The sequence below is a fragment of the Apodemus sylvaticus genome, chromosome 6, assembly GCF_947179515.1.
Source record: "Apodemus sylvaticus chromosome 6, mApoSyl1.1, whole genome shotgun sequence".
Classification (NCBI taxonomy): Eukaryota; Metazoa; Chordata; class Mammalia; order Rodentia; family Muridae; genus Apodemus; species Apodemus sylvaticus.
This window is the reverse complement of record NC_067477.1, coordinates 99,026,900-99,043,453: the sequence shown is the minus strand read 5'-3', so window position 1 is coordinate 99,043,453 and position 16,554 is coordinate 99,026,900. Positions and strand designations below refer to the sequence as shown.

At 47.9% G+C, this 16,554-nt stretch overlaps 1 protein-coding gene across 2 annotated transcripts; it reads right to left on the bottom strand.

The window, feature by feature from the left end:
* Positions 1–13,765: 13,765 nt before the first annotated feature.
* Id2 (inhibitor of DNA binding 2) lies at positions 13,766–16,066 on the bottom strand. 2 transcript variants are annotated; one of them, XM_052186025.1, is made up of 3 exons: positions 15,629–16,066; positions 15,279–15,342; positions 13,766–14,543 (listed from the first exon to the last, which is right to left on the bottom strand). In XM_052186025.1, exons 1-2 carry the CDS (start codon positions 15,974–15,976, stop codon positions 15,286–15,288), a joined length of 405 nt encoding a protein of 134 aa, XP_052041985.1. In that variant the 5' UTR covers positions 15,977–16,066; the 3' UTR covers positions 13,766–14,543; positions 15,279–15,285. The 2 variants fall into 2 exon arrangements, with proteins under 2 accessions (XP_052041985.1, XP_052041986.1); XM_052186026.1 differs by having other exon boundaries at positions 13,766–14,436.
* Positions 16,067–16,554: the final 488 nt, after the last annotated feature.

Below are 16,554 nucleotides of genomic sequence, written 5' to 3'. Positions count from 1 at the left end.
AGACTCCCAAAACGAAGTGGAGCCCAAGCCAGACGTGGTTGTGCACACCTGTGATCCCAGCCCTTGGTGGCAGAGGCAGGAGGACTGCCAATTCGAGGTCAGCTTGGGCTGAGGGAGCCGTCTCAAACACTAAACTGCTGGGCATGGTAAGCTCGAGGCTATAGTTCTAGAACTTGAGAGTGTAGGCAGAAAAATTGGGAATTCAAGATCACCCTGGGTTACATAGCAAACAAGTTTCCAGACAGTTTAAGCCACACAGACTCTGCTCACAAACCAGACAACCAAACACACAGAGAGATATGCACACACACACACACACACACACACACACACACACTGAGTAGCCACAGCTTTGCTCTCAGGATAATTCATCTGTCTGTGTCCCATGGGACCCAGCTTTGTGGGGACATCTTGAGGACATGCTGATTTATTCACCCCTTTGATTGTAATATTAATTTCAAGGACTGTAAAGCTGACCAGGGATCCTAATTTATGATATGAAGTTGAATGTTGCCATTGCGACAACTTTATCATTTATTCTTGTATTAAGGCGATGATACCAACAGGCAGGGGCACTATAAGTAAGGAGCCTGAGAAGGTGTTTGCACCAACAGCTTGCTTCTGCACCTCTGAACCTCTGGGGAGTTCAGCCGTCCTCTTGCAGACGAGAAGGGCAGCCAGCCAGCTTCTCTTGTTACTGACGTCTTCAGCCTCTCAGGTTCCTGCAGCACCAGGTCCCACTCCTTAGCACTGCCATCCTTCCCAGGCATTCTGCTGCCTCAGGGCCTTTGCACACTTACTGAGCCCTCGACTGTCCGGTACTTGCCTGGAGGACACGATGTTCAGTTAAGCACCAAGTATTAACAAGTACACGGAAAATGAAAATCGTTGCACGGACATCTCCAGCCCCTGGGCTAGAGATCTCAGGAAGGGAGGCTTCAGTGGGGTCATTACTGGCTGCTCTCAGAGGCACAGCCACTGAGCAGGCTTTTCCAGTCTTAGAAAGGCTGCTCCTCGCTCCGCCCTGTGGAGAGGGTGCTGCAAAGCAGGCTGGGACTAGGAGGTGTTGCAGGTGGGCAGAGCAGCGGAACCCCCTGCTTCCTGGAAGGTCCTTGGGAGCTGCTGTCTCTCAACCCAACTAGCTGAGACCCGCAGAGTTCAAGCGCCTCAGAAAGCAGGACTTGACTGACCTTGGGTTCCGAGCCCTGGCTTAGCTTCTTAGCTAGTCTTGAGTTCGAGTCTCTTCCTCCATGCCCCTCATTTGTCCTCAGATCACAGCCTGTCCTCCCACTACTAGAAAGCCATCTCCACCTGTCCATCTCCAAAGGACTCCGGTCAGGGAGTCCTGCACTGGTGCATGATGGGGCGGGGCGCAATAGATGCCTAAGCATTGAATGCTTCAGCCAGTGAGAGTAGCTGTGTGTGAAGCCGGGAGCTCTCTCTAATCAGGGGGAGGCAGCCCAGGGGCGGGGAGCCAGGCTTGCTCAGCTGGGTTTGACATTTTCTTCCTACAGAGGACAGATTTCAAGATAAACTAGTAGCATACAGAGTCCTGCCTCCATCCTCCCGCCTCGTCGTCCTCTGCACATGGGCTCAGGATCTTCCGCAGATCCCAGAAACCTGGAGTGGAACCCCAGGTGCTCTACAAAGACAGTGGGGGTAAAGTCACTTCAGTGTTCAGTGTTGAACTAATAGGCAAGGCAATCATAACACAGGGTGCTAAAAGCTACTTGGAGTTATGAATTATTGCTAGGGTTTTCCATTTAAGCTTTTCAGACCACAGCTGACCCAGGGAAACCAACCATACAAAGTGGCTAAGTGGTGAAATTTCCATTCCGGCTCTTGGTTCTCTCCAATGGTTTCTGTTTCTTTATTGCATATCTGTCAGGCCAGGGGGACCTGGCCTTTCTGTTTCCGGTCCCATCCATGTGATTAGAATTACTTCCTATCAGCTGATGTTTGCAAACATTAGATCACGGTATTTGCCTTGAGAGGACTCTCAGAAACCATTGTCAGGCACAAAATCAGATCTCATAGAAAGTGGAATTTACTTCCTAGTGAGGACATTTCAAATCAGAGCAACTCAATCAGTTTGGAGCAAATTCAAACATGAGATTTTTTTTTTTCACTTAAAAACATATTTTACTTTAGGGAGTTACAATTTCAGTCAGTTGACATTTCTAATGTGTACTTTTTTTTTTTTTTAAACTGATGGCTTCAGGAAGCTCTGATGAAACCAGAATGCTAAGAATGGCCTTTCCCGATCTGGGCCTGGCCTTGCTTCCCTAGGAGTTTTGAGACACATTTGAAGAGATGTTTGCATTTTGATGAACTTTCCTCTGGAGCCCTGCAGCTGCCTAATGCTGACTTTGAAGTCTGACTGTGCTGTGCAGCAAACCTGAGGGGAAAGGCAGTTTTTCTCATATGCAGGATCTAGATAGGTGTGTGTGTGTGTGTGTGTGTGTGTGTGTGATGAACATAGACAGAAGATTATGAGGGGGGAGGAAGAGGGTCTAAAAGGAATGAATGGGAGAAGAGTAATGGAATTTATGTGGCATCAAACTGCAGGGAGAAGGGGGTCAGAAAAATGGGGGACAGTAAGGAGGTGTGAATAAAATATTTAAAAAATACATCTAAAATAAAATGTGTTGGGGGAGGGGCTGGAGAGACAGCTCAGCACTTAAGAGCACTGACTGCTCTTCCAGAGGTCCTGAGTTCAATCCCCAACAACCACATGGTGGCTCACAATCATCTGTAACGGGATCTGATGGCCCCTTCTGGTGTGTCTGAGGACAGCTACAGTGCACTCATACACTTCAGATAAATAAATTATTCTTTTAATGGTTTTTTTCCCCCCGGTGAAACAGTTTACAGCCTCTAAGTGGAGAACTCTGAGCTCTGACAGGATGTGAGCTTGTGCATTCTCTCCGGAAAATGAAAATGGCAGTGGGAGAAAGGGAAAGGCTCCCCTGGGTCTGGACCGCCTTTCCCATTCATCTTATGCACTCCATTGGTGGCACTCTCGGTCGGTACCTCAGAGCTACACTGCCAGGTGTGGTAGGAAGCTCAGAGACAAGAGGTCAAGGGCCCCGCAGATCCAGGTCAGTCTGTAGGGAGTGAACAGTGGAGCCTGTGACTTGTCAACAGCTAGACCCTTGCATAAGGGACAGAGAGTCCCTGCGCTGGGGACACACAGGGCTAGTTTAGCTTTTGCCTTTTTAGTCTCTGTTCTCCTCCTCTTCTCTCCTTCTGCCCCCCACCTTTCTAATCCTTCCCCAGTGGTTCTTCTACTACTTACAGGCCATAGCTTTATCATTATTGTTATTGTTGTTGTTTATTACTATTACTGTTGTCCACCTTTCCACACATGGAAGAAATCACACACAATCTTTGCCTTCTCAGTCTGACTTACTAGATTTAACACTCTGACCTCTGGTATCCTGTGTTTAAATAAATCATCCTAACTGCTCACCCAGTGGCGAGTATTGATTATATCCTTTAGACACCCAGGTTTAGAATAAGTTTGGGGCCAACGAGATGGCTCAGCAGGTAAGCCTCACCACAGAAGCCTGGAGACCTAAGTTCTATTCCCGGAACCCTTGTAACAGTAGAAGAAGAGAGCTGACTCTACACAATTGTCTTCTGATCTCTACATGTGTGCATTTTAATCCCACGGAGGAGAATATAAGACCACTACTATAATTTTTGAATCAAATTTGAAGTATGCTTTATTAAATACTGGCCAGGTCCATATCTGGGTTCCCAGAGCATGGTGCCAAATTATAGGATACAGGGGCTTATAAAGGGAAAACCCACAAGGCTAGCTCCTTCCCATCTTTGTTCAGTCAGGGGCAAGCATGCATCCTGACCTACTTCCTGCCTACAAACCTTCCATCTACTTGGGGTCAAGCTGTGGTCATCCTGTGTGATTGATGCAATCCAGCGTGTGTACAGAAGTGAAAACACTTGGCTTGTTATTTCTTATGAACAGCCCTGAGAATTCCAGGAAATTATCTGTCCTTCTGCAAGTGGGGCTTACAAGTTAGAGGTGGTTTTTGTTTGTTTGTTTGTTTGTTTGTTTGTTTGTTTTATAGATCTCTTAAGCACAGTTATTTAAATTTAAGAGATAACTTTAGCTGACACACATGTCTGTCCCCCAATCATCCAATCATACGTGTGTGTGTGTTTGTATGTGTGTGTGTGTGTTGGTGTTTTTAACCTCTGTGGATACCCAAAGGAAGAGTTCTTTCCTTTTATCTCCTCTTGATCTTACTTGAACCTTTTATGCCCTCTGCAAGTGAGGCATTTCTTGTAGGCAACCTGTTTTTTCCTAGGTGAGAGGCTTCAGATACTTCTGTCTGTGCAGCCATTTCTCCTAAGCATTTTCAGTGGCAAGCTAGAAACATATACTTTTGGAAAGAAAAAAAAAAACTACACTTTCAGTTCAATGGCAAAATTTCAGGGCTTGTCTTTCTTCAACTTTATATTGTCTTCATTTCTCTCATGAGGAAACTCTTGGGTCCTTGCAGTAACATTATGTCGTGGCTTATATCACCTGGACGCACAGTGATACCACCGTCCTTACTAACATTCTGGCCACTAAGAAGTGTGCTTTCTCTGCTCTCCTTTGCCCTTAGAGCATCTGCCTAGAGAACATAGGTGGAACGTGCGTTGGAAGATGGACGCTGGAGCTGAGAAGCTGAGTCCTGGCTGGGCAGTCTCGATGCCCTCTGAGTCCCAGCACTTGGGAGGCAGGGACAGGCCGATCTCTGTGAATTCGAGGCCGACAGGGTCTACATAATGAGTTCCAGGACAGCCAGGGCTGCAAAGGGAGCACTAGGTCCAGCTGTGTCCATCATCTTCCCCCAATTCTATTTTTACACTGACGTTTGTACCCCATCCTCCCTCCTCCAACCGTGACAGGGTTTCTCTGTGTAGCCCTGACCCGGACTGGAACTCATTGTGTAGTCGGTAGACCAGGCTGTCCCGGAATTCACAGAGGTCCACCTGCCTCTGCTTCGCAGGTGCTGGGATTAAAGATGTGTGCTCCCACTGCATGGCTGCTACTCTCCTCAGCTTTGATTCGGATAAAACAACATTAAAATCTAAACCTCACACACACACACACACACACACACACCCAAAGTCAAAACTGTGAGGGGATGCACTGGGGACCATCACATTCCTCCCTCTGTTTACTGTGCCTGCCTGTTCCCTACGATGTTTTAACTGGCTGAAATTTTCCCTCCCCCATTATTTCCAAAAATATGTTTCTTTGTATTAAGAGCCTTACACAAAAGCTATCATGCTATATGCTGCATACCCCTTCCTGATGCTAAATTGGAAAACATGCAAAGAACTTCTGTCTGTGGTGCATGTTCAGATGTACTGCATATTTATTTTAAACCAATCCCAGTAGACTTTTTTTTTTTGGTCTCAGGCTTCTAAAGGTCTGGTCTAGAGTCTAGAGTTCATCACAGCGGCGCACATTTGTAATCTCAGGACTTAGAAGTCTAAGGAATATGGAAGTTGGGGTGGGGTGGGGTCTGTGTTCAAGGCTAAATAGCAAGTCTAGGCTAACCCAGGGCACACAGTGAGACCCTGTTTCAAGAGAGAAGATGAAGGTAGGGATGGTAGTGGCTCAGGCCTTTAATTCCACTTGGAAGGCAGAGGCAGGTGGTTGGCTGTAAGTTTGGGGCCAGCCTGCTTTTACATAGTGAGTCTCAGGCTAGTCAGAGATATATAGCGAGACTCCACCCTGCACCACTCCCAAATAAGAGAGGAAGACAAACATCAGGAAGAAAAAAAGTGCTAAATCCATTAACCTGGGACAAATGTTAATTCACAGTTCAGCAAATGTAACTTCTGGGTAGATGTCTAGGCTATGGTCAGCTGGGCTAGCCAACAGGTGTGTGTGTGTGTGTGTGTGTCTGTGTGTGTGTGTGTGTGTGTGTGAGTGAGTGATTACACTAGACCTGTTGCCTAGTTCTTATCAACCTGACATAAACTAGAGGCACCTGGGAAGAGGGGTACCTCAGTTGGAGAGGTGGCTCAGCGGTTAAGAGCACTGACTGTTCTTCCAAAGGTCCTGAGTTCAATTCCCAGCAACTACATGGTGGTTTACAACCATCTGTAATGGGATCTGATGCCGTCTTGTGGGTGTCTAAAGACAGCAACAGTGTATTCACATAAATAAATCTTTAAAAAAGAAAAATTTGTCTCTATCATTTTGGCTTTTGGACAGGTCTTTGAGGGCATTTTATTTACAATCAATGTAGAAGATCCCAGCCCACTGTGGGCAGTGCCAACCCTAGGCAGGTGTTTCTGGGCTGTATAAGAAAGCAAGCTGAGCCTGCAGTGGTGCAGACCTTTGGCCTCAGTTCTGCAGGGTGGGTTCTGGCTGGGGTTGGGGGTCAAGGTTGGAATTGTGTGTAGGTGTGGGGGCAGTGGCAGGGGTAGGGGCAGGGGTGGGGCAGGGTATCTCTATGTCTGAGGCAAGCTAAGGATACACAGTGAGACCTAAGAAGGAGGGGGAGGAGGAAGGAAGGGGGAGAAGGGGGAAGGAGGAGGAGAGACTGGAGGAGGGGGAGGAGGGGATGGGAGGGTGAGGGGGAGAGGAGGGGGAGGGGAGTGGGAAGAGGGGGAGGGGAGAGGAAGGAGGGGGAAGGGGGAGAAGGGGGAGGAGGGGGAGGAGGAAGAAGAGGAGGAGGAAGAGGAGGAGGAGGAGGAAGAAGAAGAAGATGAAGAAGAAGAAGAAGGAGAAGAAGAAGAAGAAGAAGAAGAGGAGGAGGAGGAGGAGGAGGAGGAGGAGGAGGAGGAGGAGGAGGAGCAAAATCACAGGAAGCAAGCCGGTAAGCAGCGTTTCTCTGTGGAGCTCCTGCCTTGCTTTTCTGCAATGGTAGACTGTAAAATCCAGAGCTGAGCAGTGGACCTGACCACTCCCTTTTTGAGGAGGATTGTGGAGGGTTTGGGGACATTTTTGGCTAGAAAAGACTGTTGAGCTGTCAGGGTTTAATGAGCTGTTAAGGATGCTCCACAGATAGGCATGCTGAGAGAGGTTCAGATGTTGAGCCCTGGCTTGTGACGACTCAGAGGGAGGCAAAACCTTTATCAGGACAGTGGGTGCTTTTGGATTAAGAATCTTTGGAAGCGAAACTTTCGCTTTATTGGACAATTGATGCTCATTAGCTGGAGCCAAAGAATCAGCTGTGACTAATAAGAAACCAGAATCACTGAAGTCGAAATCTTCTGGGAAGAATTTCCACGGGATGAGGGCGGAGAGCTGTGGAGCATCGCAAGCTGGCGTCAAACTTGGTAAGGTGCGGACGCTCCCACATGGTGTTCCGGGCGGCATGGCGGGAAGCTGGAGGAGTGCAGGGGCCACGGAGAGAAGCCGGAGCATGGTACCACGGGGCAGGATCGGGCTTCCCGAGGAGAGGCAAGACGTCTGTTGGTGAATATGGACAAATCCCAGCATCCTGGAGATGCCAGGGCTGTGCGATCCACCAAGGCTAGGCGCGGCTATGGGGCCGCGCGTTCTTAGCCCAGGAATCAAGCTGCGGTTGTTTTCTGTGAGTATTCTTACTGTGCAGATGGACATGTAAACTGTGATTTTGATTAAAGCCCGGCATGCCTCAGAGTCGGTGACGTGGTGTGCGTGCCGAGCCTTCCTCATGTGGTATGCCTCCTCACCTCCTTGCGCCTCACTTCTGATATTTTTCTTTCTCTGTGCAAGTTCCTCAGACCTTTCTTCCACTCATTTATCCTTTCTTCAGTAGTTCCTAACCTGGATTAATTTTTAAGACTTATTTATTTATTTTGTGTACATGAGTACACTGTAGCTGTACAGATGATCGTGAGCCTTCATGTGTTGCTGGAAATTGAATTTAAGACCTCTGCTCACTCCAGCCCAAAGATTTATTTATTACTATAAATAAGTAAACTATAGCCACACCAGAAGAGGGCGTCAGATCTCATTACAGAGCCACCATGTGGTTGCTGGGATTTGAACTCAGGACCTTTGGAAGAGCAGTCAGTAGTGCTCTTAACCGCTGAGCTCCCTGACCTGGATTTTAACCTGTACATAGAGTTTTGAATTTCAGTGTGTTAAATCTCAAACCCTGGGACAATTTACATATCAGAGCAGACCTGGTCTCCAGGTTCTTCCAGCACCCCTCTGTCCCTGCCTGTCACAGGAACGGCTGGCGTACCCCACCCCACCCCCTAAACTTCTCCAGCCCAGGGACTGACTGGGCTGCCCTTTCCTATGCCATCCAGCCATTTTTGTTAACCACCCTTTTGTCCCTTTACCCTTCTTGGCTCCTGTACCTGGTTCCCCACCCCCACCCTCCTTTCCCTTCACCCCGCTCCCCGCCTAGTCTAGCCCGTCTGCTCAAGTCCACTCTGGACTCTCGCAGTTGCCCCTGCCTCTCCCTCTTACCCATAATAAACTTTCTTCCCCCACCATACCCAGGAGCAGTCCTCTCCTTCCCTTCCCTTGCATTTCTTTATTTTCACCCACAGTGACCATATTACCTGTATTTTATTCATTTTGAACTCCTTCCTGTCTTTATATAGTAGCATTTTGTGGTTTTCTTATGTTTTTGACTAGCGCATTTTTTTCCTCCTCACTTTTCTGTTTACAGTTTAGATTTTCTGTATTGATCTCCTCTTTGCTGTGCATGCTGCATATCCCACACGGTCAATTGTTTCCAGTGCTGGTTATATCCTTTCAATTATGACCACCTTTCACACAACCATTAGACATGGAAATTTTGTGCATTTTCTCTACAAAGAAATCTCCACTTTTGTCAGTCGGGGTCTCAGGGTGTCACCGGATAGAATCTGACTTTAATCTTAATGAATGCTTCTTAGCATTCACATCTCTATAGTAAGTGGATGTGTGTGTGAGTTTCTACTCTAGATAAGGGCAATCTGGATGTGAGTTTAAAAAGAATCTTCATTCCTCTGTTGAGATGGGCGTGGGTCCCTGGTTCTTAGCTGCTGCTGCTGCTGCTTCTTCTTCTTCTTTTTTGTTTGTTTTGTTTTTGGGATTTTGTTTTTTGTTTTTTGTTTTTTTTTAGAGACAGGGTTTCTCTGTGTAGCCCTGGCTGTCCCGGAACTCACTCTGTAGACCAGGCTGGCCTTGAACTCAGAAATCCACCTGCCTCTGCCTCCCAGAGTGCTGGGATTACAGGTGTGCGCCACCACAGCCTGGCGGTTCTTAGCTTCTAAAACAAGGGGACACATCACCGTGGTCAAGTTTGCTTTTAGTAAAAGTGAGAGTTTAGCATAGAATACGGTGCACAGGACAGCAGTTGGCTTGAGGAAGCACGTAGCCCAGAAGCTCTGGGGTCTTTGTAGGTTTTTTGTTTTTCTTTTTAGTGAGTTTAGGTGGAGGGAGGAGCAGATCCTCAGGGTCAGGAATGGGGCGGATACTTAGCTTGATGGACGGGTGATGAGCTCTTCCGTAACTCTGGACAGTATCCGTTCACTGGGCATGCGTCCATCCCCTTCGGACATACATCATGAGGTGACTGTAGAGAGAACGTCTTGTGTATGTATGGATAGATGTATTACCTAGCAGTTAAAAAGCCTATGACCGATGGCTTAGGCAGGAAATAGAAGGTGGGGCATCCCCAAGGAGAAAGGATTCTGGGAGATCGCCCAGGAAGATGTGAGGAGACAGACGCGCGGTACTTGAGCATAGGTAACCAGGCATTTGGCAGAATGTAGGCTAGAATAAATGGGGTATTTTAAGTTATATCTAGTCAGGGAAGAGCCTAGATATACGGCCAAGGTATTTGTAAATATATTCTGAGTCCGAGTCTTATTTCTGGGAGCGTGAGGGTGGGAAGGAGAACCAGGGCCTAACTTCAACACATGGTAAATAAGGATTTTCCCTTGACAGGTCATTTCAAGGACAAGAGCATGTGCCCAGTCCTGGTGCCTTGTCTGTCTTTTCTACCAGGAAATGCCTTGCTCCAAGTTACTGACATGAAGGGCCCCACTGGGGGTATCCTACAGGGAAGGGGCAGACCAGACGCATTCCAAGGCCCCAGGTAGCTGGACTATTTTGCAGGTATATTACAGATCCATTTTACTTTACGGTTTGATCCAGGCTGCTCTCCCAGCTTGCCAGATCTTTTTTTTAATTTTGTTTGTCAAAGCCCCAGTTTGTTTAGAGGGGTGAACTTACCTGGGGCTGGCCCAGGTATATGCACACTGCTTACTGCCACTCTGTTCTCTCCCCCCACCCCCTCTCTGGGCCCCTGCTTAGAAATGCCCCTCACTCCCGCAGCCTTGGCCAGTGTTCCTCATGACCCCACCTCACAAAACACAATGGCTGCCCCAGGCTTCTCAGATCATCTCGCTGCCACTGCTTACAGGGTCCCTGCCGTGTCCTCATCTTCCTGGGGAAATGTAAAGACGCAGGGACCAGAGGAAGGATTCCATAAAGCTGAACCAATGGATTTATGACAGTTATTTACTGACCGGATTGTGAGCAATCACAGGCTGGAAGCCCATGGGCAGCCTGGGTGGCAGAAGGGAGGGCTGATTGGAATCTCAGGCCAGGGTCTTCTGGCTCCTCCCCCTTTTATATAGGACAACCCCCTGGCTCACGCTTGTTACCGCAGACCTAGCTATCGGTCGGATTGTTCTGCTTATTGCAGGCTTCAGGCCAAGATCCTCTATAGGCCATTACCATTATTCTGCTTCAAGACAGCCGGGCCTGGAATAGCTATGCCAAGTAGGTCTAAGGCCAGAGGACACCCAAGCCTGGAGCCCTCCTTCTAAGAGCAAGTGACCAGAACTCCAAAGGATATAAGCAGAATCAGGCTGAGGAGTAGTTCTGGGGCAGGGCACCATTGAATTTAAGGGTTTCTGTATCAGCTTTTCCCTGGCAAGAATAATAGTCATTGCTGCTAGATTCTAACTTGGAAGCCGCTCTCCCAAGAGGAAGCAACGATAGACTGTAATGGTTTGTCCACTGACTGGCCGTGTGTGGGCTGGCTTGTCTACTGTGGGAGGGATACACATCTGCCTGTCTCTTAAGGATCTTGACACAGCCCTGGGTACTGAGGACAAACTAACCTCCAGTACTGTTTGATGCCAGTGTGACTGTTATTCTAAGTGTAGGGTAGTGCAGAGAAAAAAGTTCTTTACTTTTCAAAATTACAAATAAAGTTCTGCGTTAACAGAATCTGTAGTAGACATCACCACAGACCAAAGAAACAAACCCGACATCACGCTGGAGTCAGAGTTATCTCAGAAACCGCAGCTTGTTAATGAATAGGAAAGCTTTCAGAGAAGAGTAACGCCAAGGGCTGGGAGTGTGGCGTAGTGGTATGTGCTTGCCTTGTGTTATCAAGGCCTTGGGTTTGATCCCTAGCACTAAACAAACAAACAAACAAACAAAAAACCAAAATCAATGTAAGGAAATTTAAAACTTACATGGTGAGAAACATCACCAAAGGAAACATGAGAATGTGTAAATTTGCCTCAATGTCATGATTTTAAAATCTCAAAATTGGGAGCTGGAGAGACAGGGCTCTCAGCAGCTAAGAACATTCACTGCTCATCCAGAGGTCTTGAGTTCAATTCCCAGCAACCACATGGTGCCTTGTAACCATCTGTAATGATGTCCAATGCCCTCTTCTGGTGTGTCTGAAGACAGCTACAGTGCACTCGTAATACAATAAATAAGTCTTTTTAAAAAGAAAAAAAAATCTCAAATTACTCAAATTTAGAAGCCGAAAGAATTTTTGAAACTGATGGTGCATGAACCATCTAGACTTACATCTTATTTGGGGGAATTAAAAAAATGGCATTAAGGTCTGGAATAAGGAAACTTTGCTCTTACCCCATTCTGACAAAGCAGTGATTCTTAATCTTACCTTTAATACAGATCCTCATGTTGTGATGACCCCCAATCATAAAACTGTTTTCATTGCTGCTTTGTGTGTGTAATTCTGCTACTGTTGTGATTCGTAATGTAAATATCTGATATGCAGGACATCTGATATATGACTCCATGAAGGGTTATTTAACCCCAACAGAGTCACAAACCACAGGTTGAGAACCACTGTGACAAAGTAACACTTGGATAAAAGGCATGAAGCAATTGGGGAAAATAAACGTTTAAGGCAAAGTTAGGGGAAGAGCGGAAGCATGCGGCCAAACTATCTGACCTAAAACTGTGCAGCCATTTTTTCCAGTCACAAACTGGTAGGCGGGAGATCCCACCAGAGTATAAGATGCTAACTGGCAAATAGGTTGTAAGCCGTAAAGGGGCGGAGCGGCTTTATATATTCGTGCTAGCAGCAGAGTCTTTAGGGATGACATCAATCATTTTTAGAAGGTAACATAGCCAGGGCTTGGTCAGGATAATGCTGCTGGCCACCTGCTCCCAGCATCTACGCCTGCTTACAGCAGAACCGTAGGCCAGTAGCGATCCTCACAGTTGCCAGTAGGTGGCGCTCGGCCTCCACGGCGCGACCAGCTGCGGTTAGAAGTCCCCTCCAAAAGAAGCCACTTTGCCCAGGCTGCGGCTGATTAGAAGTCATTCACGTGTCGCTGCTTGTCCAGCGACCCTACAGGTGCTCCGTAAGGGCCTGCCGTTCCGATGGTAAATTGTTCTTCAGGGTCAGGTCCCCAAAGCCATCCAAGGGGAGGATGAGATCCGACAGTCACGAGGCTGAGGACAGGCTGGGGTGGGGCAGCAACTTGCTCTCTGGTTCTTCTCTCCCGCTTTTTTGTGTGTGGCCGGGCAGAAGGGTGATGGTGGGTGGGGTGGCAGAGAGCTTGCAGGGGCTACAGTAGGCAACAGGTGACCAATGTGTTGGCGGCTGCCAAGACCTCTCGGGCAGTCTCCAACCCAGGTGTAATGGGCAAAGCGTGCATTGCACGGAGGGCATATTCATTAAGGAAAACCCCGCCCTGCAGGAAGGAGGCGGGGACCACCGGAACCGAAGCTGCCCCTCCTCCACTCCCCAGGATGGATTCGGTGTCAGGGGAGAGGAAACACCTCAGCCAAGGCAGACTAGCAGGCGCCACCCAAACACCTGCTTGGCCTAGAAAGTGGCACCAGGTGAGGCGCACATACTCTACCTCTTGTCCCATCCTCTCGCTCTAGGCTGTGCCTGTCTTCCCTCGACTACTTTCCAGAACCACCCCATCCCAACCAAGTCACTTCCAACTTGGGAACTAAATCTAAGGACCTATTGAATGCTTATTCAAATTAGCGGCCCAGTGTCCTCAAGGCTCAGAGAGCTGCATGGAAATGTTGGTCATACTTTTTTTTTTTTTTTTTTTGGTGAGTGGGCGGGGCTCTCCTCGCACCTTCCCTCTGTTCCTTGAGGTTCAGAGTGCAGTCAAGGGTGAAGAGCACTCAATAGCCACAGGACTGGGAAAGCAGCCGGCCCAGGCAGGCCTGGGTGAGCCACAGGTGGAAGAGGAGAGGAAGGAGTTGTTCTGGATCGAGTTCGCGCCCAGGTTTACCACTTAATTCCCAGGGGTAAACAGCGACAGCCAGAGCCCCTTTCTCTTTCTAAAGCCGGACCTTGCTCCAAAGGTGTCTTTCTGGTCTACACTTATGAACTCAAGGGGGCCTGCTCTTACAATCCCGTTTAAAACCTTGTCCCAATGCACAGGCACTGCTAGGTGTGTTGAGTTTCCGCCAGGGGACTCGTGATAGAGGGGGAGAGAGAACAGAAGGTGCCCCAAGCAAGCACAAGACACCCCCAAATCATTCAGAATCCAGGCATGGATGTCAGACACATTTTATTATAATCTTAATACAGTCTACATAAATTTGAACTGGTATTTATTTGGGTTCAGTTATAACATAGCATAAAAAAAATCAAAGCACTGTTTGTCTGAAATAAAGCAAGCAATCAACATTCAATAAACACACTTGATTTATTGTATAAAAGGGTTAAGTTTACAACTAAACTTTTATAAAAAGTTTAGCATAAGTACGTCATTACATTTTAATGCAGAAATAGGTTATTTCTGCCACTATACAAGAAAACTCTAATTAAAGAGTCCACAAGGTTTCACTCAATATATATATATATTTATATATAAATATATACACAGCATTCAGTAGGCTCGTGTCAAAAAGGCCATTTCTGACCAAAGACTTCATTTAAGTAACCGAATACTGGGTCCTTCTGGTATTCACGCTCCACCTTTGAAAAAAGGCAAAGTCTGCTTAGATTGGGCAATTCCTTGTGTGTGTGGTTTTTTTTTTAACGTTTTCGCTCCCCATGGTGGGAATAGTATATAAAGAAAACCTTCCAACTGTAGAAAGGGCATTGAAAGTCTCTCATAAATAACGGTATCACAGTCCAGGCCGGAGAACACCTGGGGAAGATGATCATTCTTAGTTTTCCTTCCGGTTTCTTTTTTAAAAGGTCCATTCAACTTGTTCTCCTGGTGAAATGGTTGATAACAAAACAAAAAAGTCTTAAAAGATCCTGTAGACTTCTTGTTGTGCAAAAGAAAAAGAGAAAGTAAAAAGAAAAAAAGTCCCCAAATGCCTGCAAAAGATCGGGAGAGAAAGGCAGTTTAGGAGAGTGTAACCTAAGGGCAGAGGCGGGCAGCCTGGCGCCGAGGAAGCCACAGTTTGAGCATTTAACCAAGCCCTGGTGTCCAGATGCGGCACACAGACCCGGCCCCAGCAGCACAAATTAAACATGAAAATAGCAGGGACTCCAGGGGAAAACTTCCCAAACCCAGTCTCCTATTTGGATCTCTAACAGCGCGCTCACAGGCGCCAGTCTGCTTCTTGTAACAATTATTTGATTGAAAACAGCCCTTTAGTTAACAGATAGGGAAATCTGGATCCCAGAGCACGGGGTAAGGCTCGGGGTAGCCGTCTTCAGCTAGCCAGAGAAATCTCGGAGGACTGCAGTTTGGGGGAAAGAGAATCACTATGGAATTTGTGGCAATAAGATTAATTACAGTTGAGGTTAGTCCCTTGTCCTTCCACCACTGGGCTTATAAAAACCAATAACACCTCATCCTGACACCTTCATAGTAACTTGCTGGCATTTATTTTCTTTTTCTTTTTTCTTTCTTTCTTTCTTTTTTTTTTTTTTAAAGGCAACTGTTCTGTAATCCCGAGCAACCACAGCTACAAGCCCCTTCATGCCTATCTGGTAAGACAAGCGGCACCCGTAACACAGTTTAGTAAGCATGCATTTACCAAACCAAACATTTAACAGACACACATTACCGAGACATGCAAACAGGAGGCACCCGCAAACACTCACCATTTACTTAGCCACAGAGTACTTTGCTATCATTCGACATAAGCTCAGAAGGGAATTCAGATGCCTGGAGAGAAAGAGGATAAAAGGTAGGATATTAGGCAATCTTAAAGGAAGGTAGCCCCCCTCCTCCTTTTGAAAGTGCCAACAAGTCCCATTAAACAGGTTCATGCTACGATGCAGATCCAGACGCAACCCACACAGAACTTATAAGTAGCGATTTCACATGACGCTCAATGTACAGTTTTCTTAAAAATAAAGTTAATGAACCTGTCTCTACGATGGGCTTTAAGAGTGACAGCTCGGGCGACCCGGAGCATCTGGGCAGCAGGGTACTTGCAAGCGAGTCTCACCTGCAAGGACAAGATGCTGATGTCCGTGTTCAGGGTGGTCAGCGGCGTCCTGGACGCCTGGTTCTGTCCAGGTCTCTGGTGGTGCAGGCTGACGATAGTGGGATGCGAGTCCAGGGCGATCTGCAGGTCCAAGATGTAATCGATGACGTGCTGCAGGATTTCCATCTTGGTCACCTTCTTGTTCTGGGGGATGCTGGGCACCAGTTCCTTGAGCTTGGAGTAGCAGTCGTTCATGTTGTAAAGCAGACTCATCGGGTCGTCCACCGGGGTTTTGCTCCGGGAGATGCCCAAGCCGTGGTCCGACAGGCTGTTTTTCCTAACGGACCTCACCGGACTGAAGGCTTTCATGCTGCTCGTAGGAGAGACCAGGGAGGGAGCCACCGCAGGGAGCTGAGTAGGCTGCGCCGCACCAGGCTCGGTTCAGAATGAAGCGCGAGCCGGGCGGGGCGTCTTTTATGTGCACTCGCCCGGGCTGCTCAATCGGGCATCCCTGAATCGCCATTGGTGGAAGGGTTCCCGTCCATCAAAGCAGGCGAATTCTCCCATTGGTGAGTGCGAGCTCTCGGTTCTTCCGCGTTCTCAGCCAATGCCCGTAGGGTGGGAGGAGCGGGCGAGAGCCCAGCTGGGGTGGTAAATTGAGTACAGTGTGCGCTGGGCGCCCAGGGGGCCCGGAGTGCAATTGTGCCCGCCTGCTTCCAATTCCCAGAGCTGGCAGGACCCCTGCCCCGGGGGTGTGCCCGGAGCTAGCTGTCCCCGCCCCGGTACTTCCAGCAACCCCACGGTCTCCGCACAGCAGACGGGAAGTCACAAGTCGCTAGCGTTAGGGAAGACCGCGACCGTGGCAGAAGGGAAAAGAAGCGCGCCTTTGGGAAGTCACATTTGTAGAGTTCCTTCTTTTAAGAGAAAGAAAAGCTTTTAAAGGGGGG

Excerpts from the sequence above, each read along its gene's own strand:
- Id2 (XM_052186025.1), bottom strand. The coding sequence starts at position 15,976 with ATGAAAGCCTTCAGTCCGGTGAGGTCCGTTAGGAAAAACAGCCTGTCG. Across the intron at positions 15,343-15,628 it reads TCAGCATCTTGTCCTTGCAG|GCATCTGAATTCCCTTCTGA; the intron begins GTGAGACTCGCT and ends CTTTCTCTCCAG.